This window comes from Anabas testudineus, chromosome 15 (assembly GCF_900324465.2).
Source record: "Anabas testudineus chromosome 15, fAnaTes1.2, whole genome shotgun sequence".
Taxonomy (NCBI): domain Eukaryota; kingdom Metazoa; phylum Chordata; class Actinopteri; order Anabantiformes; family Anabantidae; genus Anabas; species Anabas testudineus.
Window position 1 is genome coordinate 15,070,629 of NC_046624.1, and position 27,510 is coordinate 15,098,138.

The 27,510-nt window shown below is 39.1% G+C and overlaps 1 protein-coding gene across 5 annotated transcripts; it reads right to left on the reverse strand.

The window, feature by feature from the left end:
• Positions 1-325: 325 nt before the first annotated feature.
• Positions 326-27,349, reverse strand: LOC113159000 (equilibrative nucleoside transporter 1). Of its 5 annotated transcripts, XM_026355444.1 has the most exons (14): positions 27,262-27,349; positions 17,096-17,270; positions 9,514-9,604; positions 9,236-9,317; positions 8,301-8,479; positions 7,647-7,786; positions 6,774-6,908; positions 5,914-6,011; positions 5,485-5,566; positions 4,972-5,048; positions 4,616-4,724; positions 3,838-3,923; positions 2,287-2,486; positions 326-1,866 (listed from the first exon to the last, which is right to left on the reverse strand). In XM_026355444.1, exons 3-14 carry the CDS (start codon positions 9,540-9,542, stop codon positions 1,755-1,757), a joined length of 1,329 nt encoding a protein of 442 aa, XP_026211229.1. In that variant the 5' UTR covers positions 9,543-9,604; positions 17,096-17,270; positions 27,262-27,349; the 3' UTR covers positions 326-1,754. The 5 variants fall into 5 exon arrangements, with proteins under 5 accessions (XP_026211229.1, XP_026211232.1, XP_026211231.1 ...); XM_026355447.1 differs by lacking the exon at positions 17,096-17,270 and having other exon boundaries at positions 27,262-27,312; XM_026355446.1 differs by lacking the exons at positions 17,096-17,270; positions 27,262-27,349 and adding an exon at positions 14,714-14,802.
• Positions 27,350-27,510: the final 161 nt, after the last annotated feature.

Genomic DNA, 27,510 nt, shown 5'->3' on the forward strand with positions numbered 1-27,510 from the left:
CTGCTCCACGATCCTCGGTTGAAACTTAATCCATCATCTTTGGAGTGAATTTTTCTGGAGTCGTCAAACACGTTTAGAGTCCACAGGGAGCATTTGAGCACCTGTTGGTGATGCAGCACCGCAGGTGTGTTGAATACTAATGCACTAGAAAGACATCATTAATTGAAAGCTCACTCGTTACGAAGTATTCGCAGTGTGGTATTAGCACTTTGACTGTGAAATTAAATAAATAGTATTTCACGGTTCACATGATTCTTCATTGTCAGATCACTTCTAACATCATCAGCAGTGTGTTCCCAAAGGTGACCAACAGGTGGAGCCAGAGTCATAAAAATACACAGTTTTAATTTTCTCAGAACTGTTTTAACATGAGTAATACTGTCATAGTCCACTTCAGACTCCCACATCGACCAAAACACAGAGTACAGAATGGACATACTTTAAAAAAAAAAAAAATCTGTTAGGATGTATACAGGTGGTATTAAGGATAATACTGTGTATAACTAAAGCAGACTTTAAAAAAAGAAAACATTAAAAGGCCACACAAATGCAGAGAAACAACTATATAACGCTATAAATTTCCCCTCATTCATCAAAACAAAACTAACTCAGCACAAGTCTGAAAAACACTAAAAAACTACATCTGGTATAAAATGTAAAATGGCACCAATTCCAGAGGGAGATTTAAAAAGTACTTATCTCACTCAGAGTTCAGCTGCTTATAATATACATCATAGTAAAATCTCATGTATTTTTATCAGGAAGACAAACAGGAGAAACTTCACACGTGGTGAAAGTATGGGAAGAAAATGTGACTTCTGTTTCCTTGAGGTGAGTGATGTCGAGGTCTTCAGAGTAAACAAACTGAGACAAACTGTGCTAAAACCTGAAACTACAGGAAAGACTGATTCACAAACTCTGCGATGAAGTGAACCAGATTATGGAGTTTAAAAAAAGACCTCGTCCTTTCATTCTCCCAGAATTTAGTGACTGGTTACGAGGAAGATGAACACTGCACGTTAGCTGTTTGATGGGTCACGACCTCCCTTCAAAGTTAATCATTTTCCTATGTTGTCTTTCTCTATTTGGCTTGATCAAAGTTAAAGAGCTGCAACAGTCCAGGGTGATGTGTCGCCCATGTTTCATGTGCAGATGTCATTTGAAGAAGAAAGAAAAAGTAACACAGAGGATCATAATTCACAAACTGATGAGTTGATTCAACAGTTTAGGCAGACGAGCCAAAAGCCAGAATCTAAGAGCCTCACAAAGTAAACTGTGATTCTTTCAACTAAATTTATAATGATAAAACTTCATCTTAACAGAAATGTAATCTTGTATTTAAACATTATTTCTCATCATTTTATGCCAAGGAGTATTTCATGGATACTATGTGTACAGGTTGTCTTCAATAATACTGCACAGCTGTTTAAAACCTCTTATGACTTCTGTCCACTATAAGTGGTTTTCTATTACTTTTGGTCTTGAAATGGGAAATAGTGCACAGAGTCATAGGATAAAATAATTCCACTTCAGCTTCTGTTGTTGCCATGATGGTGGGACGAGTCTCTACTGTACACCTCCAGAAACGAGGATCTCTAGTCTTCTTATGAGCTGTTGTGCCTCCACTGAGCCAGACTGCTCCAGAGGAGCGTTGTTAGTGCAGTGACTGAAAGGTTCTCCCCCGTTAGGGCAATGACAGAGTTCTGGGAGGGCGGGGCTCTAATCTACATCTACTGAAAGTTCTGCTGGAAATCTTAGATCATGGCGCGGAACGCAAACGACACTGCAGCGCCCAGCGCCAAGCCGAGGGACAGGAAGAAGGCCATGATGGCCCCCGCAGTCTCTGCCTGATGCGGTGCCACCTTCCTGTAAGGAGACAAGAGTGGGACAACATTCCTTAGGAACGGGTGGTTCACCATCCAACAGATGTTTGTGTCTTACACTGAGTGTGTGGTTTTACATATTTACATATTTAATAACATGTTTTTTTCCATCCTGGATTCCCAGAATCTTGTCGTTGTCTGGCAACCTCACAACGTCAACAACACTCCCCATAAAACTACAAGCTGTTTATACAGTTCTTAACTTTATATATTAGAGATTGGGTTCTACAGCATTTTATCAAATCTGAATCTCTTAATATTCAAGAATGTAACTTCTTCTAATTCTGTTAATAACAACATCAGTGATGTTTTTGTTATGAGAACAAATTGTCTGATACACATGATGTGGACATTTGTGGTAGGCTGTGTGTCCGTGTGTGTGTGTGCGTGTGTGCGTCCTTACTTGGGTCCAAAGCACATGCACAGACTGGCCAGGTATCCGTTGGAGAAGGAAAACAAGATCATGAAGATGATGTACCAGGCATCATGGTGAAACGGCACAGGGAGGTAGGAGCGAGGCTGGACGTTACACAGCATGAACAGAGGGATGAAGATGACCCGCAGACCCACCAGGACAGGGAGCCAGATGCTGTCTTTACCCGGCTGCACAGAGACAAACATGGAACCATCAGCGACTGCAGGCTACTTCAGGCGTTTTCCACACTTTAAATACATGTATGTGAAGTATGTGTGCGTGTAGACATGACTATGTTATTTGGTCTTTGATGTATAAGTTTGATGATAATAAGAGATGCATATCTTTACTTTTTGGAAACTGCGTTGACCTTTTTGGGAAACAAATTGTTACATGATGATTCACTTTTTTTAGCGTTTATTCAGAAATTTATATGCAACTTAGTGGAAATGAAAGGAACTATCAGTGAAACCATCAGCATCCTGATCAGCGTCTAATGACAATAAATAAACTCACATGGTCCAGGAGCAGCTGACTACTGTTATCTGCTCTCACATTCCACATTCCAGTACAGTTCAGACTGTTTTAACTAAACTCAGCTTGTACAAAATTAATTAATTCAATATAGTCATTTCCTGTAGATCGCAGAAAATTAGATGTGTTTGTTTATTTCTTATTTTCTGGACAAAGCTTTATGAGAGCTAAATTTATGTTCTGCCAGAAATGAAACCAATATTTAGAAAAAAATTAACACCCGAAAACAAGCTTAAGAATTAGATGCTGGAAATAGTTTGAATGTAGATTATAGGCTAGAAAATCAAATCTTTGACAATAGATGTGATGTTTAGATGTTTTACAGCACTGAGAACATTTTAGCACTTCAATGATCAAGCTGCCATTATTCATTCAGATTTGCATTTTATAGAAGAGCAGGCTTTTTCTCTGCCCTGTGACAGACTGGCGATCTGTCCACCTCACTGCGTGACAGCTAGAACTGACTCCAGCACCCCCGAGACCCTTAACAGGAAAAGTGGTTAGGATAATAGATTGATGGAAGTTTTCGTTCCAAACCCATTTCCTTTATTTTTACCACAAACTCTAACTGATGTTTATCGACAATTCCTCTCACGACTCAAGGATTCATTCATGTGTAAACATGTTGTGCAGCCAAAGACTTTCATTAAAGTTACAACAGCAGAATACAGTAAATATTTTGACACGCAAAGGATTTTATAGAAGAGGGGTTTTTACAAGCAAGAGTGTTGTCATGTGACTTTCATGTTGTTTAATCACTGGTCGTGACTAATTTATTGGTACATTTTAAAATATGTTCCAGTTTTGTTTTATAGATGCTGTTTCATGGAGGAAACGTGTTACTGCATGATAATCACTATTAAAACGTTCTGATTTTGTTGTTCACATATTATGTGAACAGCTGAACATGGCACCATGAAAGACCAAACTGACCTTTCAAGCAGGTTGAAAAGACAAAAACTTGTTTCTAAAATGTCTAATTTATGTCGTAGTGTTATTACTGACCACCATACAGACGGCCGTCAGACTCCTGCCAGCCCAGTCCATCAAGTTGAAGAGGAGGAAACATGCCACAGGGATGAAGTAAGTTTCTGAAATGGCAGGAAAAAAAAGCTCTTACCAACAATACCAACAAAAAGAACTAAGGTTGGATGAAAATCTTTGTGGGTTTGAATGGTTAAAGAAGTTTGTAGTTTTCTCCTTTGTGGATGACCGCAGATGGTCCATCCATTTACTCTGCATTCCAGTTGTGACTCACAGTCACAGCGTCGCACCAAAACACCCAGAAGACTAGGAACACTTTGGTGTTATGGTTCCTTTTTCCTTTCTTTTTTAAAACTGACTCCAGGTCGTGAGAAACCAAACTGACGACAGCTTCTGTGCTCCCTGTTGGAGAGAGCTGCCAACTTTCCAGAGCTACACTACAAGCCAACAGAGAACAGCTCTTCATAAAGCAGATACTTGAAAGTGCTTAGAGCACAAAAGGCAATTTATGCATTGTTACGGGCTGCTTTGTCTACAGCATTTTCTATTTAAACTACTAAGAAAAAAAGTTAACAGTCTAATGTAGTGAAACTGTGCGATGAGAAAATTAAATTAGATGAAGAACAGGAAATGAAAAGGATCCAAGTCAGTCATTTTCCCCACCCGCTGTCTTCTTCTTGGGAAACAAACAAAAAGGGATTTGTTCCCTTGCAAGTCTGGGAATAAATGTTTGGATTGGGACAAAGACGTGGCAACCATCCCCTTCAATCTTTGTTCGATGGAAGAGACTGTGACTCACCCCAAGCGCCCCCATTTGCTACTGACGACTTGACATCAACAGTCACGGCTGGAAATGTTCCAATGGTGACAGTGAAGATGAAGCACACTGACAGAGCCATCACCCAGATCTGGAAGGAGAGCATGAGACTAACTTATCAATAACATGAAACAGTTCAAATATGTAGAGAAAGAGTTTGTTTGGGACGACAAACTGTACATTTACAGATACAACTGTATAGCAATGTCTTTCATTGTGTAACTTCATATGAAAATGTTGGTTTAAAAATTTGTCAAACAGCAACAAAACCCAATTTTGATAACCACACCTGTTTAGGATTCATTAATGTTGATTTGTCACAATGTGAGAAAGTTCACCTGTTTAAAGATGTTGAAAACAGATGCACTGGATCTCGCATCAACCTCCGTTCCTGTTTGATTTTCTGCAGAACCTTCTGAGAAACAAAAACAAAACAGCTCTCTACCATTACTCTGCATGTGGGGTCACTTGTTATTTATTTTAATGCTCACATTACTCACACCAGACATTAGTGCATCAGACTCACAGTGGTCAGTCAAGTTCTTGCCAAATCAATACAGGAAAACTATTTGGGTTTGATTTTAATGGACAGGGTATAGGATAGAGAGCCATCATTCAGGTGTAACTGAGAAGCTAAAACTACACAGCAACAAAAATGCTCCAGATGCTCAACACAAGTTTCTGGAAGTAAGACTCCTTTTCATTTTCTTTGTCAACAATGTTACACTGGAAACTTGCAGTTGCTACAGAGTTATGCTAAGTGAAACCTGATGGCGCAATCGGAGGCTTTAAATCAATTTAAGCAGTTGAAGCATACAGAGCACGACTGGAACACCTGTGAGAATATGTACCTTTTTTAAGTAAATCCATCTTGTTCTCCTCATCAGCAGAACGTCCAGCATTATTACTGTCCATGTAATACTGGAAAAACTCCTGTTGAAATTGACAACAATGTAATGAGCCAACAAAAACAGGGGGCACACATGTTGTTCCCATTTCTGGGAACAACATTTTCCCAGAAATGCTGTTAAATCTTTTTCCTTTTCCTGTTTTCTATGACTTCACCCACTGAAGAGTTTGGACTGAATGGAACAAATAAAGACACTGAACTCCATGTAAACCACAGAAAAAGCACTTATCTAAAACCAAACAGCACTTCTCTTAAGTTTTCCAACAATGTACAAGTTTTGAGAGTGGTTGTAAGACAAATACATTCTGTGGAAACTAGACAGAATTTATCTCTGTAAACAATGTTTATTTTAAAGAATATAAGGTTTTACCATCCTGGGCAGAGTGAGGTAGGACATTATGGCCAAGAGAATCACAACACAGGCTGTGATAAAGTACCCAAAGGCACTGTCCTGCAGGGCGGACCCACCTGTAGACAAAGACAAGGAGCAGAATCATGAGTGCACTTATATATAAACTTATATGTAAATAATATTAGGTAAGAATCTAACTCAATAGTTTTCCTCTAGATTATACCATCAGGAAAATACTGCAATGTTTATTTCAGTCAGTATTCCTTTTTTCAAATTAAGTCCACATTTAGATTCAGATGTAGAATGTTTGGATTATATTATGCTAGGTCTGTAATAAATAACGAATTAAGTAATAACTAAATTAAAGCAATCAGCTGATTACATTCTCCTTTAAATCACCGAACTGCTACGTTTTCTTGAAAAACTACTTAAACTATTATTGTCAAAATATTTGTATTTTACTTTTGCCTTTTGATTAATCTACCATTCATTTCAGCTCTATTCTATTTAGCAACTATACTGGCGACAGAGCCACCTGCATCATCAACTATACATAGTCTTTAACATTCTGATTATAGTTGTGATGTCTTTGCATATATATGCTGGCGATTTCTAATGTAAAAGTAAATGATGAATTCAGTAAACCATTATTTTCCATTTACATTAACTGCCAAAAGGGAATACGTCTTTGCATAATTCCCACTGTCAGCCTCCTCAATTAATGTTAGCATGGACTAAGGCCTGACTAATGGACTGATGGTTGGATCATGTCTGTTACAGCTAAAAATTGTGAAAATATAGGAAGGTGTATTTCTTCAAATCGTTTGTCTATTCACGTAACAGAGGAGGTGCACTGGTGCTTTGTGTGTGACACATACTGGCCAGTGCACAGATCATGGAGAAAGCAGCAAAGGCGCCAGCAAGCCCCTGTCCACTCATAATGGGAGTGGTGTAGGAGGCAGGCAGGATCCCTGCAAGCCCAAACAGACTGCCCTGAAGAACTGCTCCAAACGCTGAGGAGGGACAGAGAAAAGAAGACACATTGAAGAGTCACTGTGACATTAGCACACAGCATCAGAGAAAGAGGCCCACCGAAATTAAATAGTGAGAGATGCTGACCATAACTGTTTATAAATATAACTTCTTTATTTTCATTTTACATTATGGTGTAGCCAAGAACAAGTATTTCTACATACTTGCACTACACTAATGGATAAAACCAGTTAATTAGCAGCAGAAACCTTGTCCAGTCAGAGGAATGTGCCGACTACAATATCAAAGCTTCAAGTTCATGACATCCTCCACTCCAAATCAAACATAAAGGGCTGTTCCCTATGAAGTTTAAGGAGGGGGGTGAACTTATCCCTGCTGCTCTGTGAACCACTGTAAATAAAGAAACATAGGTAGATCACAGACTGTGTTCTCAAGCTCAGTGTGATATGGGATAAATCTGTGTATGCCTGCATGTGCATTTATATTAAAATCCATAAAGACTTTTCCAACACCATAGGTGTAGATAACTTGGATCAAAGAATGAGAAAACAAGTTGACATAATCATTTTTATTAGTTTAATGTGTAGTCAAATAGGCGAGGTTAAGTCTTTTTTGTGCCTCCCTTTTTTATTTTGTGCCACATTAACTGAATTTGGGTTTAAAATTTCTTGTATAGGAGGTCAGAGAGACTGTCCCTGAAGCAACCTCTGAAGGACTGTGTAGTTATCACTCAAAGTTATCGAGGTATTTAAACTCACAGTTTATGCAGACAATTTTGATCATGGTGAGGGTGAAGAATGGCAGTGGAGCCATGTCCACCTTGACAAGCACCGCTGTCAACAGGAAAACCACCAGGATGACAGCCAGACTTCCAGAAATCCGAAGCTTCTGAGGAATCCTGAGTCACACACAGTCAAACAAAAGAGAGAAATGACACACAGTTCAATGTCAAACACAAGTCAAAACAAATATTTCTCGATTATGGGAGGAAGAGGCTCATTCTATTATGAGTAGGGTAACATCCTTCAAACAGAAAGTGCAAGACAGAGGAAAAGTGCCTTAGGTCACAACGAGTTCTGCTTTGTTCATCTTATAAACATGTATAAACAGAAACATTACTTAATGAAAAAAGCAGAAATAGAAGAGAGTCAACGTTTAGAAGAGAAACAGGGAGAGATAAAGAAAAAACTAACGGCAATTATAAACATAAATAGCATTCCTTAGTGTGTTTGTACAGAGTAAGCCATGGTCAGGATCCATCCCAGATCTCTCTAAAGTCCTCTTTAATTAAAGCAAACATACCAGAAGCATACCAACATACATGCACGTGTTACACAGAGTATAGTGGTGTATAGCAACTAAGGGTTACAGATAAGCAAGAGGGTAGTTTGCATGCAGCAGCAGGTCTATACCTCTGGTGTATGAAGGAGTTGAGACAGGTGAAAATGAGCAGAGGCACCATGGCGCAGAGCGTCATCACGTTGTTAAACTTTGACTCAAGCACACTGCGAGTATCAACTCCTTGCGTCTCGTTAGCCGTCTGATTAGGGGACAGACTTGTAGGCGGGTTCTTCAGCCTACTTGTGAAATACTGAGGAGGAAAAAAAAAAATGGAGGAATGCACCTTTATTACAATAACTAGCATCTCTTGCAAGTTAACACAACTTAAAATGAGTGATAACTTTGTGTCACATCAATAAAATCTGTATATTGATGTACAATATACAGGTTTTGCCACAAGAGGCATTTAGTTTTTTTTTTTTGTTTTTCAAAACCTAGAACTTTTATTTTTCTTTAACATTGCAGGACAATAACGTACCTATTACATTTTCCAATACTGAAAGGTGAACTAAAAGCTTAACACTGCAAAATAACAACTAATAAGTAACAAAGACTATACAAAACTAAACCAACACCTTTCTAATTAGTTTAAAGGTAGGTAGTAAATAAAAATAACTCCCCAAAGGGTGGGTCCGATTTTCCTCCCCATGGTTAAAGAAACTGAAATTCCACATTTTACGAAGTTAACCCTATAAAGCTCTAAGAGGGGCACGGGGATTAAAGAGGCTATACCACTGTTGTGAAAATCCACCCACTGGAGTCCGATCAGGAATCCTGAGTGAGACCAGATGGTTTTAAAAAGACAACAAACAATCTTTGTTTCCTCTACGTTAGCTGACCCTCTTCTCAGGGAAGCCTGACCTTTTAATTAAATTGTCATTAACTATAAGGATACCAACAGAGCTCTACTATTCCACTTCCTTTTTTATTCTACTAGAGGTTAGTCCCCTACAAATACCTCACATTCTCACGACTCTAGCCATCACAAAAATGTTACCTAACTTACCATAGTTGCTGTCATAAAGAAATTCCATGGTAAGAGGGTTCCCAAACCCAGGATGAAGAGTATTATCCACACTGCATGGTATCTAGGAAAGAGGCAAAAGGAGGTTCACATCAAAGTACATTGTACACAGTGATTATACAATACATCAACTCAATATAAACAATGCAGAATAATTTATCCACTGGGTCTCATCCACATCTCATTCTGTCCAGTGAAAGAAAACACTAAATGAAGAACACCAAGAAGTCTTCACTGGATGTTTCCCCAGTTTTTCTTACTTGTCTCGAGGTGCGTTGATGGCTGTCATGGTTCTTGTTAGTGAGGTGGAGGCACGTGTTCAGTCTGGGTTTGATCAGGGGGGCACCGGGTCTGCAATACACAGATAACAAATGTGTTTAATGCTTTAAGCATTTAGTCTGCTACCACTGACATTGATTATCACCAGCAGCCACCTGGCTTGCCTTTCTATATTTAGATATTCAATCAGCCAGTTAATGCATGAACAAATTTAGCTATCTGAAGAGAAAAAAGACAACAACGACTAATTCAGTTAAAAGCATCAGGTTCAGTTTTAAAAAAACAAATGCACCAGCTGTATTCCAACACCAGTGGTAGAAAACCTGTTTGATAGATGTGCTAAACTCACTTCCCATTAAGTTGAAAGTATGTCTTAATCACTAATGTTAAAAATAGCCTTAGAAAAGTATTACATGGAAAACTGGTGACCTTCTTGTCACATTAAAAATTCAAGAAAACCACTTTCACAAATATAAACTTACTGTGCTTAGAGCAGAGCTCTCTCAGGAACAAAACACTTCTTTCTTCTGGTCAGACGCAAACCAACACTCTGCATACTTCATTTATACTATACTGAGGTTTAGTAGGTAGACACCCTGCTGTCTACTGCCAATTGGACTTCATCCCTCCCTCTTCGCTTTATCTCACAACACCCTGTTCTCCTCCACCCATTTTTAGATGTACATTCCTGGCAACTGTGTTGCTATTTGGCATATAGATGTAAATCTTTAAGAAAACAAGATTCATGTTTAGTTCATTAAGACTTTTCAGAATTGTGCTGAACAATTAAGTGAATTTAACATTAAAGGAAAGAATTTCATTACAGTATTACACAATGTTCTGGTCTCTCCTCCCTTTACATTCCCATCTTTTCTACACTCAGAATAATCCTACTTTTCAATCAATACAGATCCTCCTAATTTCTTCCACACTTCCATCGTTGTTTTCACGTCTGTTGCTCCCTTGGTCCTAAATGTTCAACTTATTTTGTTTTCACCTTCTATTATTCCTTTTTCTGTTTAAAGCTCCTATGCTTTCATGCATTAATTACACACGCAATATTTTGGAAGCATGTCTAGTTACTTTTCAGTGACAGACATGATGAGTCCCACAGTTGATGTGGCTGGTCATGAGTATATTCCTAGCAAGGATAGAGACTGTTTTATATGCAGGAGGCCACACATACTATATCTTATTAAGTGTAATGCACAAAAGCCATACTGAACTGACTGAGCAGAGTTCAATTCTGAGAAACAACTGTCTCTGGGAAAGGTCTGGTGACACGTGAGATAGGACAAAGGTCGAGTATCGAGTCTAACACTCCAACTACCTCCGATGACAGACCAAAAAAGTGCACCATTATCACCATATTTAACATTTTAAACAAGCTGGCTTTTTACACCACCTTTGAGCATGTCTATTTGAAAGAAAACCTATAAACACTTTCCACTGTACTTGGTGAAAATGGGATATGAACTAGTTGTTTTCCAGAATAACCCAGACCTGAACCCTAAAGAAGGCATCTACATTCAGTTATGTGACTTTTGTGTTGTCCAAGCCCTTACCCAGTTTAGAGGGGCTTTTTTGTCAAACACAGAGCTGGATTTCACACACCTCTGAATTATTTTTTTCTTTCGTCTGGTTGTTTTGGCACAGTCAAATCCCACAGGAGCATCCAGTGAAGCCAAACTTCATCACAGCCAGGAATTATACACAGCACCGCAAGTCACACTTAAAAAAAACAAAGTAGCATGCACGAGTTAAAAACACATTAGCGTTAATATGGCCCACATTCACGTATGCCTCTCTGAAGATAACATCTCAACAAAATGAGCCAGATGGCCTGAGCTGCCTGGTGTCGAAATGGTGCCCACCACACACACACAGAGTCTGCAGAGTTTGGCAGTCGTCTGACACTTTAACTGGCTGGCCTCTCAGCAACATCCAACTCCAACAAACGGTGCTTCAATTGAAAAAGATTTAACAGGAGTCACAGTAATTTATTGTTTCCTCTTCTAATGTCAAAGTAAAGCACATAGTGCCCATTTGGCCAAACGGGGGCAGTTCAGACTAGTCTGTCTGCCATCACCAAAGTGGTCAAAACTATGCCCAGAATTTTAATTATGCAACTTGAAGAACCTGGCCTGGGCCCATCAAACGTTTTTTTAAACTTCACGGAAAGACCCATTTTTGTTGAATTTAAATTTCCTGCTCAGGCTTCTTCTTACAATACAGTAAACTATGTTTTAAGCAAACTTCTGCTGTTGATCAGACAAATGCAAAGTATAATATAGTTTAATATCACTGGATTGGTTTTCATTTTCCTCTTCTTGGCCCCTGGGTAATTCAGAATATATAGGTACAACTGCATTTTGCTATGTAGTGCTGTTGATAACTTGTGTCTGATGCCGACTCTCAGTAAGACAGGACTGTACCCGAAGAAACATAGTAAACATCAACTTCAATATTTTACCACTGTTTACATGCAACAAATTGCATTTTATGGGAAAATAAAAAGTCCAGAAATTGGCTCTATGAACGACTAATTGAGTGAAGTATGAGTCTACTAGACTTAGGTGCAGCCTGTCAAACATTATTTTATAACGCTTCCTGGGCTGTGCAGTTCTGTACCACAAACCATTCGTACCACAAGATGTAGCAATGTTTGAGACTTCAGGTTAACCAGAACTTATCTATTCATGCTGAAGCGGAATTAGTTTGGGTTTCTAATGTCTGCAGCAACCTGACAAACACTTGAGACAACAGCAACAACGACTGAAGTCCACAGTGAAGCTGACATTCAACTTTGGGAGACAGTAGAAGAAAAAAATCATTTAACAGTAATTTTTCCAGAAGGGTTGAACTCAGAGCTACATCTTAATAGAGAGGGACAGGAGTACAATTTTCTTGCCTCTAACATACCTCTCTAACAGGGTCTCTTTTATTCCCAGGCTGACACACAAAATAGTTTGATGCTGGTCATATGATGAAGGGAAGGAAGAATAACCCCTTTCCTCAAGGGCATTTGCCAGTGCATATAGAGGCAAACACTCTTATCAAAGTCATAGCTTTTTCTCTACTCCGTACAAGACTAAAGTGCCATTCTAGGAATCAACCACAACTGAGAGCTATTTCTTTTTGCATGATCAGTGGTGACATTTTCCATGTTTTCCTGAACATTTGCTATATGCATGCTAAGCTCATGCCAAAAGTCTTTGTGCTCAGGAAATCTGCTAAATTGAAATACAGAAGATGTCATTTGGTAAATCTGCCAATTTATAAAACGCTCTGGATGCAGCATAGATTAAACTAGTCACAAAATCTGGACCTTCCTAGTTATGGTGTTTAGGATCTGCTGGTTTCCATTCTAGCAATCTGGACTGAAGGTGAGGACTACTTAAGTGGTCACATCAGTAGTTACCAAATAAGCATGTATGTTTGCAATTTAAAAACATGAAAGTAAATCTCACACTTCTAAGTGTATTACATATTACATACAAATGCAACAGAAATCAAAATTGTTTGACATCTCTTCATAGTGTTTGACGCAGCAGACAAAAGACAAATACATCAACGTTGACATAGCACACAAACCTGTTTTCTCTAAATCTGTACACCTAAAATTATCAGAGGTCAGAAGTACTACTACTGTGTAAAGAACAACAGATAAGCTGATTATTTTCTCACTTGTTAGGTAAACTATTTCTGAGGAATAGATTGAGTGGCCACAAGTTTTTAAGGTCCTGGAGCCTGTACCACATAGGAAGAATAGTGGGTTATCTATTAATCAAAACATTAAGCTTTAAGTTACTAGTTCCCAGTACCATAAATTCAGATCATCATTCATACAGGATCTCAACAGGGATACAAGCTATTAAAATAATGTGCTAAATATAACACCCAAGTGTAATGGAGCAGTTGGAATGTTTGCCGTTTCAAACATAATGGGTCACTCCAGGTTTCTAACAAACACAGGGCAGGTTTACAACTCATAATATAAGATTCATAATAGATTATGAAGTACTTCATTTATGCTTCTGGAAATAATGCTTCTAATTAACAACTTCCTCTTTCACATGAACATGATCAGAGCCTAATAAGAATAATAAAGTTTTCAAAACGAGTTGATAACCAGCTTTGTGGTACGAGATACCCTGGACAAGATAACCCCAGATGCCTCTCAACTCAATCTTCTAATGTTGTCTAACTGTACATTCTTCAAAAGCAAAAACATGGACATTCTTCTTCTTTTCTTTCGGACATTGCACTTCTTAAAATAGTTTTACAGCTCAACTTGTTACACCATACAGTGATGATACATAAGCCATTCACATCTGTGCCTGCCAACCAAGTTTCCAATTTCATGTCGCTCTAGAATGACACACACGCAAACGCACGCACGCACGCACACACACACACACACACACACACACACACACACGATTGCTCAACAGTCTTGAACAGTGAGGTGCAGTACACTGACTTTTACAACCTTGATTCCTATTTCATGCTACATTTCATTCTGTCCTTCTTTCAAGGACAGTATTAATAACTATGTTCTTAGTCTGCCTGAAAAGAACCAAAGTCAGAAGATGTCAGGACAAAAAGTCATGAAAGAACACATGGGTAACCTTAACATATTTTCTTTTTAAAAACCAACAATTACTCAATAATGTTACAACACTGTAAAAAGCCAGAGAAACCACTTGTTACTTAACTTAACACCCAACAACAACCAACAATAACCCCCCCGAAGCAGAAATATAAGTCTGTCAGCTACATCTACAACCTAAAAATGCACACAGCATTATAGTGTAACCTGCACTTTCCCTTACCAGCAGCCATCATGATCCAAACTTGAATGCACAAGTTTTACTTTATTTTGTAGTTGTGTCTGTTGGTATATTTAGTGGCAATGTAAACATGATCTAAATCTGCAGCTAGTCTGACAGCAAATGCAATATTACCAAAACATTGCACAACTCCATCATATGCCAACACTGTGCAGTACTTTGGCGTGGAAGCCAACCTTTCACACAGCTTATCCACACACCGTTGTGTCCTAGTGACAAAAAATAAAACTCTGCAGATAAAGAACTTCTAAACCACAGACAAAGTTCATTTTAAGAAGCATAGGCTGTGAACAGAAGGAACCTGACAGGTGGCCAAATACATGCTCACCTCATTGTCCACAAACAGAGAGGCATTGATGGTCAAAGCAGGCAGACTCAGCGGGCCTAGGTATCACTGTGGCAGTCCTGTTGCTCAGACGGACAAAGACACTTAGACACCAAAATAATTCATTCAAACAAACCTCTAAAAACACGACAGGGCCTTTATTTTCTGGGAAACTGGGGTCAGAAAAACCAATCAGAACAACATTTAGTTTGGCACACGAAGCACATTTCAAGCAGGTCTCAACACGATCCCAGTGCATTGGTGTGCGCCAGGTGGAGGAGCTGGGCTTTGACTAATTACAAATGATCAAATAAGGTAAAATAAATAATTGCATTGTACAAATAGAATTGTATAATGTGTCTCTCTTTTCCATTTTTAACAGTGTTGTCTAGATTTTAGTTAGTGCAGACAATGTTTTAACACTGGCTTCACAACCATTGTGTCAAAAAAAAAAAAAAAAAAAAAAAAAAAAAAAAAACCCAAGACAGGCAATTTTACAGTTGATGCTTTTTAACCAACATCATTTGTGAGAACACTAAATGCCTTGAGTGGCATAATGGTAAATCCTGAGGAAAAACTCTGGAAAATAAAAATAAAAATCTATGTCAAAGGAGGAAGGGAGTTTAAAAGGTCTCCAAATCCATTGTCTTCATCCTGACCCACCCCCTTAAGCCCCAAATAATTTCCCGCTACTCAAGAGTGGGCAGGAACAAAGCCCAAAGCCCATCTCCAGCTGTCTGTCTTTTTAGTTGGTTCAGGTTGTCTGGTTAAATGGCTGACGAACTGGCACTAGCAACTCCACTTATTATGATTACACTACAGTCCATGGTGATGGGTTTGAACAAGTAAGACAAAGGGTAAACGTGTTTTGCATTTTGATGACTCAGTTTTGCCTAATTCTCTCTTCACACAGGTTGCCACAAACCACAAAATCATACCCATTTTATCCTTCCAACATGTGGAAGGGAATATAAAATATGTTTCTTGCTATGAAATAAGCACTTTGGGACAACCTAACTCCCACTCTTTTAAAGCAGCTCATGTGGATCCAGTGGTGGATCAATGTTGCTATCCCATCTGCTGTCACATGTGAAACAAAGGCACCATTCTGGTGTGCTCATCTCCTTCATTCAGGGTCAGAGGAGTCACAAATAGCACAGACACGTGTGACATGAAGCCAAGCCAGGGAACACTCACTCACTCACTCACTCATGGTCTAAAACATCCCTTGTCATTTAGAGGCGTTCCAGTCCTGGGATAAAGTTTATGGGAATCCTACTCAACTATTCTCTACAATCATTTAAACAGCATACACTCAAAATGAGAAATATGTGCTACAGCAAACATTGCAGTGATCATTATTATAATGGCACATTTAAGTAACTAAAAGAAGACCAGACGACCAACATAGAAACAGACTTACAGTCGCTCTACCCAAACCACAGCAGGAAAGGTATTAAAACCCCACTTCCTGAGACATCACTTACTCGGAGATGAAGCAATAAATGGGTTTATGGGTTTCCTTTGTTGTTTTTTTACCTTTTCCTACTGTCAGGTCCTATGATACAGTTACCACGTGCTACTACTGAAATGTCATACATGCTGCCAGCCACACACATGCTTTCCCTGCAGGCAGAAAAAAAGAGTCATGTGTCCCATGATTTATCACCAGGGTGCATTGAGACTTCATAGCTCATCTAATATACAAAATGCAGGTTTAAAAAATAAAATCCTTTAAGTAGGGACTCAATATTATTGATGACAGCTGTTTCCATTAGCAGGTATCCTATCATCAGAGGGTATCAACTCTAAATCTGTCAATGAATAATAAGTCCAATGATAATATGATAGTAAATGGGGTTTTAATTAACTAACATAGGTTAGCTGTAAGAAAACAGATCAAGTTTAGGTTTCCACGTGTCTATTAGTTAACCATGTCCCCCACACTAGCACTGTGACAGTAAGTAACTAGCTAACCTAGCTAACACTGACTACTTTAACCAACTAGCTAGCTTACACTGAGCGGCCGGACGACCATGCTGGATGTTGGCGGTAATTTTAATTCTCCGAGCTCCAGTCAACAAAGGATCCATGCGGCTCTGCCCCATCACAAACTGAGCCTTTGTCCTCATTTATGAGTGAAAATCCTCCAAACCGAGACACAGCACCGTAAATATGGACAAAAATCAGCGCACGGAGCGGAAAGACGTCTGGAAAAAGTAACGGTTAACGGGTTTTATCACATCAAACCCGACTTAAAGTCGAGTTTTATTTGAATGCGAGTGTAAAAAGCCGCTGTTCTTCGTAATTAAACAACCACAACCGACTGAAAAGAAAGATTTCAGCTAGGTAATAGTGTGAGCGAACCCCACGGAGATGTCCTACCTTGTCCCCGCCGTCTGTGGAGGCTTGTGCGGTCCGTCTGTCCTCCGAGCTGCCTCCGAGCTGCCCTTAACACCGCAGTGCTGCCTTCAGGTGCTCCTCGAAAACTCGAGACCACATGGCTTCGTGCACAGCATCAGGTAAGAGTTTAAAAAGGTGAGTCATGTGACTACACAGCCTGTGTAGGCAAAACACAAAACACACAACACACAACACACAACACAAAACACACAACAGAATCTGATTTTCAGGTGAATTACGTATTCATTAGATAACATGTATTATTCTATAATAAGCTGCACCATTGAAGTGGCGCACACCTTTGAGCATCAATAATTATAGTCCAGTTTGCCTACATGTTGTATATTATTCTGAATTATTATTAATAAACTGCAAGACTTTCCAATTTCTTACTTACTTTTATATTTTAAGTAGTGAGTTCAGCAAAAGGGGGTCCCTTCTTGGCAAAGGTGCAGGAGTAGTACTATAATAAATACTCACATTATTTGTGTTTTGAGAAATGATACAACTCTTCTATAATGTGTTATAAGGTTAACTGATTGTTTTTCAATAGTTGTACTCTGTCCACTCACATTTTGCATTCTCAGAGAGACAGCTGATCAGAGAAAGTGGAAACTAACTGTGGGGCTGTAACTTGTAACTGAGCATTTTTATACCCTGCGGCATTGCTGTTTTTAATTAAATAGGCAGCTACTTCTTTCACCACTTTATACCTGTAGTCTGTGCCATGACGTTTAGATTTAGGTGATGCAACTGTACTGAACTCAGACTGAGGAATTATTGAGAATTGTATAATTTCCTGTCGCCCCTGAAGCCATCGTCACCAGTGAAGGAAACCTAGTGATGTGTAGTGATGTTAATCATCACATCACTTTCTCTTTGTGTAACAGTCTGACAACTATTTGATGGCTTTCACACCTTCTCCTTTGGTGATTAATCTTTGTGTTGACAAAAAGTCCCCCTGATATGAAACTTGATCACCTATAGTCATCCTGTGATTTCCGAAATGAGAATGGTGGATCATATGCATGCATTATATAAGGTACATCTCTAGGAAATAAGTTATTAACCATTTAGTGTGACGATATAACAGAGTTGATATGCCCCAAAGTAACTGAAACATAATTATTAACTTATAAACACCACTAAATGTAATGAAAGTAAATTAACTACTTTCAATTTTCTGGTTTTCTTTATAACAACATTTTTATGAAATGTGATCTGATCTTCACCAGTGTCACAAACACCGGTCATGATCTTTTATGTCTTTATTGAAGACACCCAATAAGCATACTGAGTAACAATGGAAAAAGTAAGTAAAACCCAGACCTGCTTTAGCTCAGCCATGCCCAGACTGGCACCAGTGTCTGTGTGAACGGTTCTCTTTGAGGTTATTTCACAGCATCTCTATTGGGTTGAGGTCACTCCAAAAGTTGATTTTGTGCATCTGAAGTAATTTTGTAGTAGATTTACTTTGATGTTTTTCTGATAGATGATTCTTCAGGTTTGTATTTAGTTTCCTTTTTGTAATTGTGACTTTGGTGAAGATCGGTTTATGCAGAAAACCAGGAAGTTGCTTTTTCTTGCCACTAGAGACAAGAAATTACATTATTAGACAATAATAATAAATTATAATTTGGTTACTAATTGTTCTTAGATATGTTTTAAATGTAGTCCAGTCTTATTTAGACAAATTGTGAAGGTTACCTTTCAAAAGAGAAATTAATTTATTTAATATTCAAGAAGAGAAATCGTTTTGTTTCCTCCATTTTCAGCTTGTGCACAAAACAGATGTTTTTTTAGGAGCTTAAGAGAAAAACCACAATGCAGTAAAATGGCACACTGTAAAACTCTTGCATATCAAATTGTGGACTCTCTATCGTGATTATTGTTAACACTGGAAGCAGTGAATAAGGTCTCTTATTAAAGACATTTACTGGCTATTTCACTTGCTTTGTTTGTTTTGACAATCTGGCAGTAAAGAAGACGGCTGGATTTAATTTGCTGTTCCGAGTTGAATTGCTGAACAGACAGTGAATCAGTGTACCAGTTGGCATCAAAATAACTAAAAAGTCAGTGCATAAATGTGTGCTGAAAGTCAGAGCTGGCTGTGTTTAACAGCAACACAAGGATCTTTAAGACAGTTTGCCTGAGGCATTTGTCAAGAAACTTGGGAAAAATCGAGCGATGGCCTCTTACGAAAGCAATTACAAATATCTAATTGTTGTTCTCTAAATGAAAAGGAACAAATGACTCACTTCTGCAAAACATGCTTGCAATTAATGCAAGACAACTGAGGAAAAAAAGGACAAAAACAAGTGACAACAACAATTCCTCCTCCTACAACTGTTAGAGAACAACTTGTTTTCTCAAGTGTCTGCGAGAATTGACAGCAGTGCATAATTTCATCACCACACGTAGGTTTGTCTGCGCCGCTGTGCCGAAGCATTGTTTATGGCTGGTTTTGAGACTGGATACAGTACGTGTTCGTCTCTCTGTGTTTGCTCAGAGTTTATGGTAGGTACGCAGACATCCACACCCCGTCTGCACTGTCTAAAAAAAAAAAAGAAAAAACTGGTTCTGGAAAGAAACCACAAATGAAACAGCACTAGTCAGGCTCCCTCCTCTCTGACCCAAACACAACAAGAGACAGCTGAGCCATAGAGGACTCGGGGACAACTGTGACAAAACACACTTCAAATCTATAAATGGCAACTTAAATGTTTTTATTTCCTGTTGTAAAATATATATAAACCTACTAGTACTCCATCTCTACTCTCTGCCTGTGTGGCTGAAGGGGAATTAGTAAGCAGCTTCTCAGGGAGACATGGGAGAGACTTGACTGGGATTTTCCATGGAGAGGAGGGAGAGGGAGACAAAAAGAGAGAGGATGTTTTTTCTAGACACCTCCTTCAACAGACACTGAATGCGGAAATAAGAAAATTAAGGAGAACTGTAAAAAAAGATGGCTGTAGAAGATCAAATTAAAGCAAAAAGCTATGAAAACTGTTTCAACTGGAGTTAAACTGTTTCTTTTACCTGATTCTGTGAAGCACGTGTGAAAAAAGCCGTTTTACGGTATGTAAAAGCTGAACATGAACCCAGATCAACCTGATAGTAAATCCACATTTTCCCACAGTAGCTTGTTACTGAGGCAAGAACCTGGAGGAAGAACCAGGAGAAGCATTCGTTGACCTCCTTTTTGATGACTGGAGATTTCTATTGTCAGACAAAAATCTCTCATCTCTCATTGTTTCCTGCTGACCCCAGACAGTTCCCTCTGTCCCCCACTATATTTAGGACACATGTTCATGAGCAAATAAACACCACACATGTCTAATTAAGGAATATCCTGTGAAATTTGTGGCATAAGAGGCGTGCTAAGGGAGAGGAGGAGGGCATGACATTAATGGGCTGGAAGTGGCTTTCTGGCCACATGCTGAGATTTAAGAGGACAGCGGTAGAAAAAGGAATTTCAATAGATGGCCTCTTCAGGCCCTAAGTGGCTCTGGAGACGCAGTAAGATTGAAGCAAATCCCTGTTGGGATTAAGAATTGTGATGCACGGCTCTGTTCTGGAGGATTAAAGGCAGAGATGGGCAAATGTATAAACTCCTCAGGGAGTTCTCCCTCCTTATCTTTACCTAAATTCCCAACACAATGCGAGTGGTCTGCAGGGGTCACGCACATGTTTGAAATCCCTGTCACGATGGATGAGCTGCAAATCTGCTGCTGCACAAACAATCGATTCCTCTTAAACCAGTGATGCATTTGTGGACAGGAACTAAGTTTGAGACAGGCCGTTAAGGGATTCACCTAATTTTAAGTCCAGCTACTTCAAAATTGGCTTTAGTCCTGAAATTCCTCTCGTGATGGGCCGTTTACATTCCTTGCAAAGCAGAACTTTATTTGTTGAATCAGCCCATTCATCCCTTCCTTCTTCCCGAGCCTGATCCTTTACTTCTAATTTAGCAAATATTGGCAAAGGACTACATTTCAGGTGCAAAATGATCTAAAACAAATGTAGCAGCTTTGCCAAATGGAAAAAGAATTACAGTTAAGAATGTGCGCTTAACCTCCAACTTTCAAACGTGCAGTTTTTATGTTTTTTTACATTTTATTTGATTTTAAATTTCAGCGTTACTAATTTTCAAATCCATCTTCATTCTTGCTTTGTGAAATAGGCTTAGAAATAAACTATTTTATTACTAATTACTATTTACGGTTATCCCTCAATAAATCAGATGCATCTCTCCTTATAATGTTGCATTTTAAGAGAAGCTCAATTACATCTATTGTCTATTCATCAATAACCTCATTCATTTTCAGAAAGGATAAACATATGATGATTCAAATGACAAAGGACAGAATGTGAAAAAGGTCATGAAGTAAAGTAGGAGTAGGAGTTCATGTCAGTCTTTCTAACAGACAGTGAGTTCCTAATATTCCCCACAGTGAATTCTCATATCATTTGGGAGTAATAAAAGGTTAACGGGTTCAGATTCTGTTCTGCATATGAGGAGGAGGATTGTGTGTGTGCATTCCTTTCATTTCTGCACTCTTTTGCTGCCTGGCTTGAGTTTAACAAGTGTTATATAACACGTTTTAATAAAGAACTTATAGTCTACGATAAATAATTTCACCTTTAACAAGTTCACACTTATTTTATTATTCTTGAAACCTACAAGTTATGTTTTGTTCTGCTCACACAAACACTGAGTTCAAATGTGGACGTATCTGATCCGGTTAATGTTCCATAGATGTGTTTGAGTGTTTGCTTGTGTTGAATTTATCTTGATTGTCTAAGATCGGATGACTTTGGCCGCTGTAATGAATGTACAGTATGTGAGAATAATGATAACATGATTTACTGAATTAATAAACAGGGTTTTAAATCCCAGCTGAGGCCTAACTCATGTAGGTCCCTAGTCAAGACCTCCTTACAATAGGTCTAGTAGTAGCTTTGGATAAAAGCATCTGTCAAATGACTGAATGTAAATGTCAATGTGATGTGTTGCACCCATGAAACTGGACGAATATCAAAATGTATTTGTCAGCACATCATCTGTAGCATTTTCTAATTATAAAAAATAATAAAAAATCCCTAAGGCATTATTAGCTAATGTAACACCAAGGCACAACAGACATATGTATCCATATCCTCGTTTAGTTGCTGAAATAATGTTTCAGAATTTGAGGTATGTTATTTTTGTGAATATGTTAAATCTTAAAGATTATTATTAAAACAAACCATCACATTTCAGAAACGCCAACTTGACTTTATATTGTCTATTTTACTCACTCTATTCTTCTGAATGAGTCACGTATTAGCAGGGTGAGGTTAGTCATCTGGGAGTGGACGTGGTGCAACCTGCTCCTGGTTTCAATATGTTCTCTGTAATTTTTATTAATATCACATCACCCACATGAGATGTTTGGTGAGCTGGTACCACCACTGTAGCTTTGATGTATTGTTTACCCTTATAATAATCAATACCATCTCCGTATGTGACAGGTTAAAACTTGTTAAGCAGGGACGACGTTCTGCACTGTGGCCTTATACACTTTAAAACAAGGTGGCGACTGTGGTGTTTAACATTACTCCGCTGCCACACGTGTAAAGTTCATGTGTTAAATTGTTGTATTCATGTCATCAGGTATGTTTTCCCTATTCGTGTGTGTTCTCACATATAACATCACGTGTTAAATCAATTCAGGTATTTCCTGCCAACACTTTCACCTGTAAAAATACTTCAGCTCTCCATCATTTCGATCTACTCCTCATTCCAGCGATTGTCTGTGTGTAAACCTTTCTCCAATCCTCATCCACGCCCATTTCTTTATCTTATCAGAGGCTCTCACCCATCCTGTTGGTTCATGGTTCATAATGAAAATAATCAAGCAGGGGTGACTCGGGACAAAGTCTTATTTTATTTTGGGCTGCTGCCATTATTATGTTTTCTATGCTGTGGCGATGTCCATTTAACATCCTGTTTACCTCACTTGAAACCCATTACTCAATTGTTCTCTCTACATCTCTGGCTGCGATGGCACAAGTTGAATTTTCCAGTCTCGCTCATGCTACTCCATTAAGACGCCCGCTCCACTTGTTTGCTACACCCTCTTGACCTTGGAGGCCATCTGCTGAAACCATCAAAACTATGAGGACACAAGGAATATATAAGGTTACTGCAGATAAAATAAACTTGAAGCACAAATCTATAGGCGCTGATGTCAATGCATGTCAAAAAGACCAAAAAAATAAAATAAAATAAAAAGTGTCACATGCCACACCGAGATCAGGAAACGGTCCACTCCACATTTCTACAGAGTGGGATGTAAGAGTAACATAAACATGTGAAATGAGTGCATTTCAGACATAGCTTTATTGTTGTTACAGTGCTGTTTTTAGTTGTTCCTGCATGACTCGGGGTCACGATACGACACAATGAAAGGTGAACCCTCAGTTTACACATGGAAACCAGACAGGCGTTGGTATTTTCAAATAACAATAAACAGAATAACAAAGTGCCCCCGCATTAGGCAACAGGATGTCTTTTAAATCAATTTCTGTAAATTAGTTAAAACCGTTTAGTTCATTTGACACTTTAAAAAGGGCAAACTGAGTCAACAAGATTTTTTCCATGTGGCTCTAGGTGGATTGGGGAAAATGTTTTATTAGCAGAGATGAATTAAATGGAAACATTGCTTAGACCGTTTTATGTTTCTACACCTAAAATGTCAAAGCTAGAGGGGTAATGAATACATCTCAGACAAGAACACAGTCTTTGGGTAAGTTTTTGAGGAACACATACCACATATAGAACATCCCCCACAGTCTTTTAAGTCTTTTTTGTTTTTCTGACATTACTCAACGAGGCCAGACTGATAACCACAGCATAAAAACCTCAGCACAACTTCAGCAGAGTTTAGTATGCGAACTGTGCTGTTTTACTGCACCCTTTCCTTCTCCCACATCATGCCAAGCTCAGTGACTAACACTAAGCCCCAGGGCAGGTTAAGGCCTGTACAATGTTTAATATATACAATATACTGTCTATGATTAACTTGTGATTATCGTTTGTATAACTGGGAAAAATAATCTGGTGAGTACTAAAGCTCAGACTAAACTCATTTGTTATGCGTAAAGTGGTATAACCTCACCTTATGTAATGCTGCTGAGCATCTGAAGTCGACAAATCTGAATTATTACAATAATCCCAACCCTAGATTTTTGCAGAATTGTCCATGTATCTCCATCCGTTTCCAGATTGTTTCCTTTCCTGTGCGAAAACACTTTTTCCTTCAATATATGGAGGCAGCTCACTTTGTGGACAGCACAAAAACAGGATAAAACATAAAGCCACAGGCAAAACTGACAATGACCTATTGGTATTTAAAAATTCAAATGATACATGTTTCCAATTATTCCTAGGAGTGAACCACCATGGAAAGTTACATAATCTAATCCCATGATGAAAAAATGGCTTTTCTTTTCACAGAAATATTATACCACACCCTTTTATGGGATTGTGCAATTTGTATTCATTTCAACAGAGTGATGAATGGAAATGTGTTTTTTAATAAAAGCCAAACTGACCCCATTTCACCTCCTCAACACTCAAGATGCTTTATCCAGACGTAAAATCAAGCCAGGGGACGATTAAAATCATCTGTGCTCTTTAAATGTCTGTACAAACATTTAAAGAGAGTTGATTTGATCTTTCAGTTTTGTTTTTTGAATACTCTGATCATGTTGGGTTCTGGGGAAATCTGACATTTTCTAGACAAAAAAGTTACACCTCTATTATTAATAATAACAATAATAATAAACAGCATGATGTGCTCTTGACTACTATTTTAGATTTGCGCTCAGTTAACTGTGTGACCTTCCAGAGGGCATCTGATTATATAATATAACACAACACAACGACACTTTTGATGATCCAATCTCGGTCACCTGGTTTCTCTCCACAGCATCATATTACACTGCTTGTGTACATGCTATTGCCCGTCTGCTTTCCAGATAGAACTTTCTAATTAAAGGCCTCTAGTTGTCTCAAAACACATGATCCACAAATGAGATCATGTGTTGTGAAGCAGAACAGCTTGGGTTTAGACTGATTTAATGCTGAAGGCTGATTATGAGACAATTTGTGGTTTAATAGTCTCCTACATCCAAGCTCTAACCTGTGGGCTCACTGCTCCTGCCTCTCAAGAATACAACAACAGAAAACTAACTAACTAAGACAAACAAAATTTTATAACAAAATAGAAGCAAGGCCTAACGTGTGCAAAGCAAATCAATAAAATACACAGAGCGGTTCCAGTGTTGCTATGAGCCTGCTAATAGAACTGCATATTCTGTGGAAAGGCGTTCCAGTGAACTGTAACTTCACTACACAGGAAAACATTTCTTGAAGCTAAGCTGAACATCATGAAGTTCCTTCTCTTTGCGTCACTCAGATCAACACAACAGCTTATCACTGTGAGAATAGCAGCTGTCTTAAAGCCAGAGCACCACTGATAACCAAGCAGCTTGAGAAGTTATCCAGAACTCCAACACTGTAGTTTATGTGTGCTTGTGTACTGAGCACATTTCAGTTTACATAATCTAGTTGTGGTTTTTCAGCTCAGTGGGATCTATTCTCAGAGCTCTTTCATGCGGCCCCTGCTGTGGAGTGTGCGAGTCTGTGAGGAGGATCTACGGTCTCACACGGTCACTTGCTTGCACCATACTTTGACTCAGACTGTCAACCTCTGGCCCACAGCAACGTAGAGACCAAAGCAAGGTCAGCTTTCAACTTCCTCCACAGCTATCACAACATGCACGCTGGATTATTGACAGAAAGAGAGTTTCTACGTCAGCAGCAGACTCTTTACATGCATTAGAGTGCCTGTTATCCATGGATGGATTATTGAATGGGCCTACAGAGCACAGCCCCAGAGGCCCACATTTCCAGTGTGTGCATGTGTCGGAGCTAGAAAAGATAGAAAAGAAGACTCAAAACATCCACAACGCTCAAGACAACAAACATCTCTGGGCCCCTTGTGTCGTACTATGTTTCTGCTGATATCGTATATCCAGTTATCAGTAAGTACCCTGCTGACACACTTTTAGCAGCACTGCGACTTTATGACCATTTGACCCTGTCACCGTTACTGCTGGAGCTCCACCAGAACAGAATCAGATATGCACAACACATGTGCATTATCTGGGTTGCCCCCAAACAACGTGCACTTTGTGGGCATCCCATATACTCATCCCCCTTCGCTCCCCCTCAGACTGAGTATTTTTGGCAGGCTGCGTCAGCAGTCTGAATACTGTCCTGTACTCTCTGTTGACGTACACATAAGAAACAGACTTACTCTTATTAAACCAGACTCATTCAGCAGCTAAACTCACCGCTCTGCGTTCACACACTTGGCACCGAGAGACTGGCTGCAGAACTGCTGGGGGTGACGCAGGGGAGGGGGGGTCTCTGACTAGTCTAGATTCAAATAGCAGACCAGCTGGTTACTTTGGATTTTTGCAAATAAGCCACCAGATTATAACCTTTTTAAACACGCGTCAGAGTACAAAGCCAAATACTGGGTCAAAGAGAGAGAGAGACCACATGCGCACCCAGTCAAAGGGTCTCTATTCATTCCACAAACTACTCATTTGTCGTGTTACCTTACTACTGACACTTCAGGCAAGGTAGCAATACAGCCCAAGTACAGGAGATGCAAAAAAAAAACTGGAATAGACACTGGAAAAAACACTCTTTGGGCAAAAGTTTGCACAGTGGGTGCAGTTGAATGTTGAGCAAGGAAACTCATGCTTCAGGTTACTGTTGACTAAACCAAGACTATAGTCAAAACTCTGAAAGCCTTTTAAATGATTGGATTTATAGAAACTGTCCACAGCCACACAGAGCACCAAAGAGGTCTGATCACACAACCTGCAGCAGCATTAACACCTGACCTCCTGATTCCAGCTTAACTTACCATATAGGTTGTTTGTGCTCCCTGCAGAGAGAGCACCACCACTGGCAAGTCATAAACATCTGGTTAGAGTTAAAGTGTACGTTTAGGTGAAGGTTCCTCTGTTCCTCCTCCTGTGCTCTGCTGCACACACACACACACACTCTCCTCAACTCCACTCACCTTGATTAGCACTTCCTCTCTCTGCTGCTCACACCTGATTGCTGTTGTAATTAGTCTCTTCAGTTTATAACCAGCCTGAGCTCACATGCATTTAGCCACCTCCCTGTGGTTTCCCCTGTTGGACTGCCTGTTTTGGAGCTGCTACTTGTTTTTTTGGACTCTGTTCCTTCCTTATTTATTTATTTATTATCTGAGTGCTCTTTTGTACCACCTGTCTGCTCTTACCCCCGCCTGAACTCTATCTGTTTA

Excerpts from the sequence above, each read along its gene's own strand:
- LOC113159000 (XM_026355444.1), bottom strand. The coding sequence starts at position 9,542 with ATGACAGCCATCAACGCACCTCGAGACAA. Across the intron at positions 8,480-9,235 it reads TCTTTATGACAGCAACTATG|TATTTCACAAGTAGGCTGAA; the intron begins GTAAGTTAGGTA and ends TTTCCTCCTCAG. Across the intron at positions 4,725-4,971 it reads TTTTCAACATCTTTAAACAG|ATCTGGGTGATGGCTCTGTC; the intron begins GTGAACTTTCTC and ends CTCTCCTTCCAG.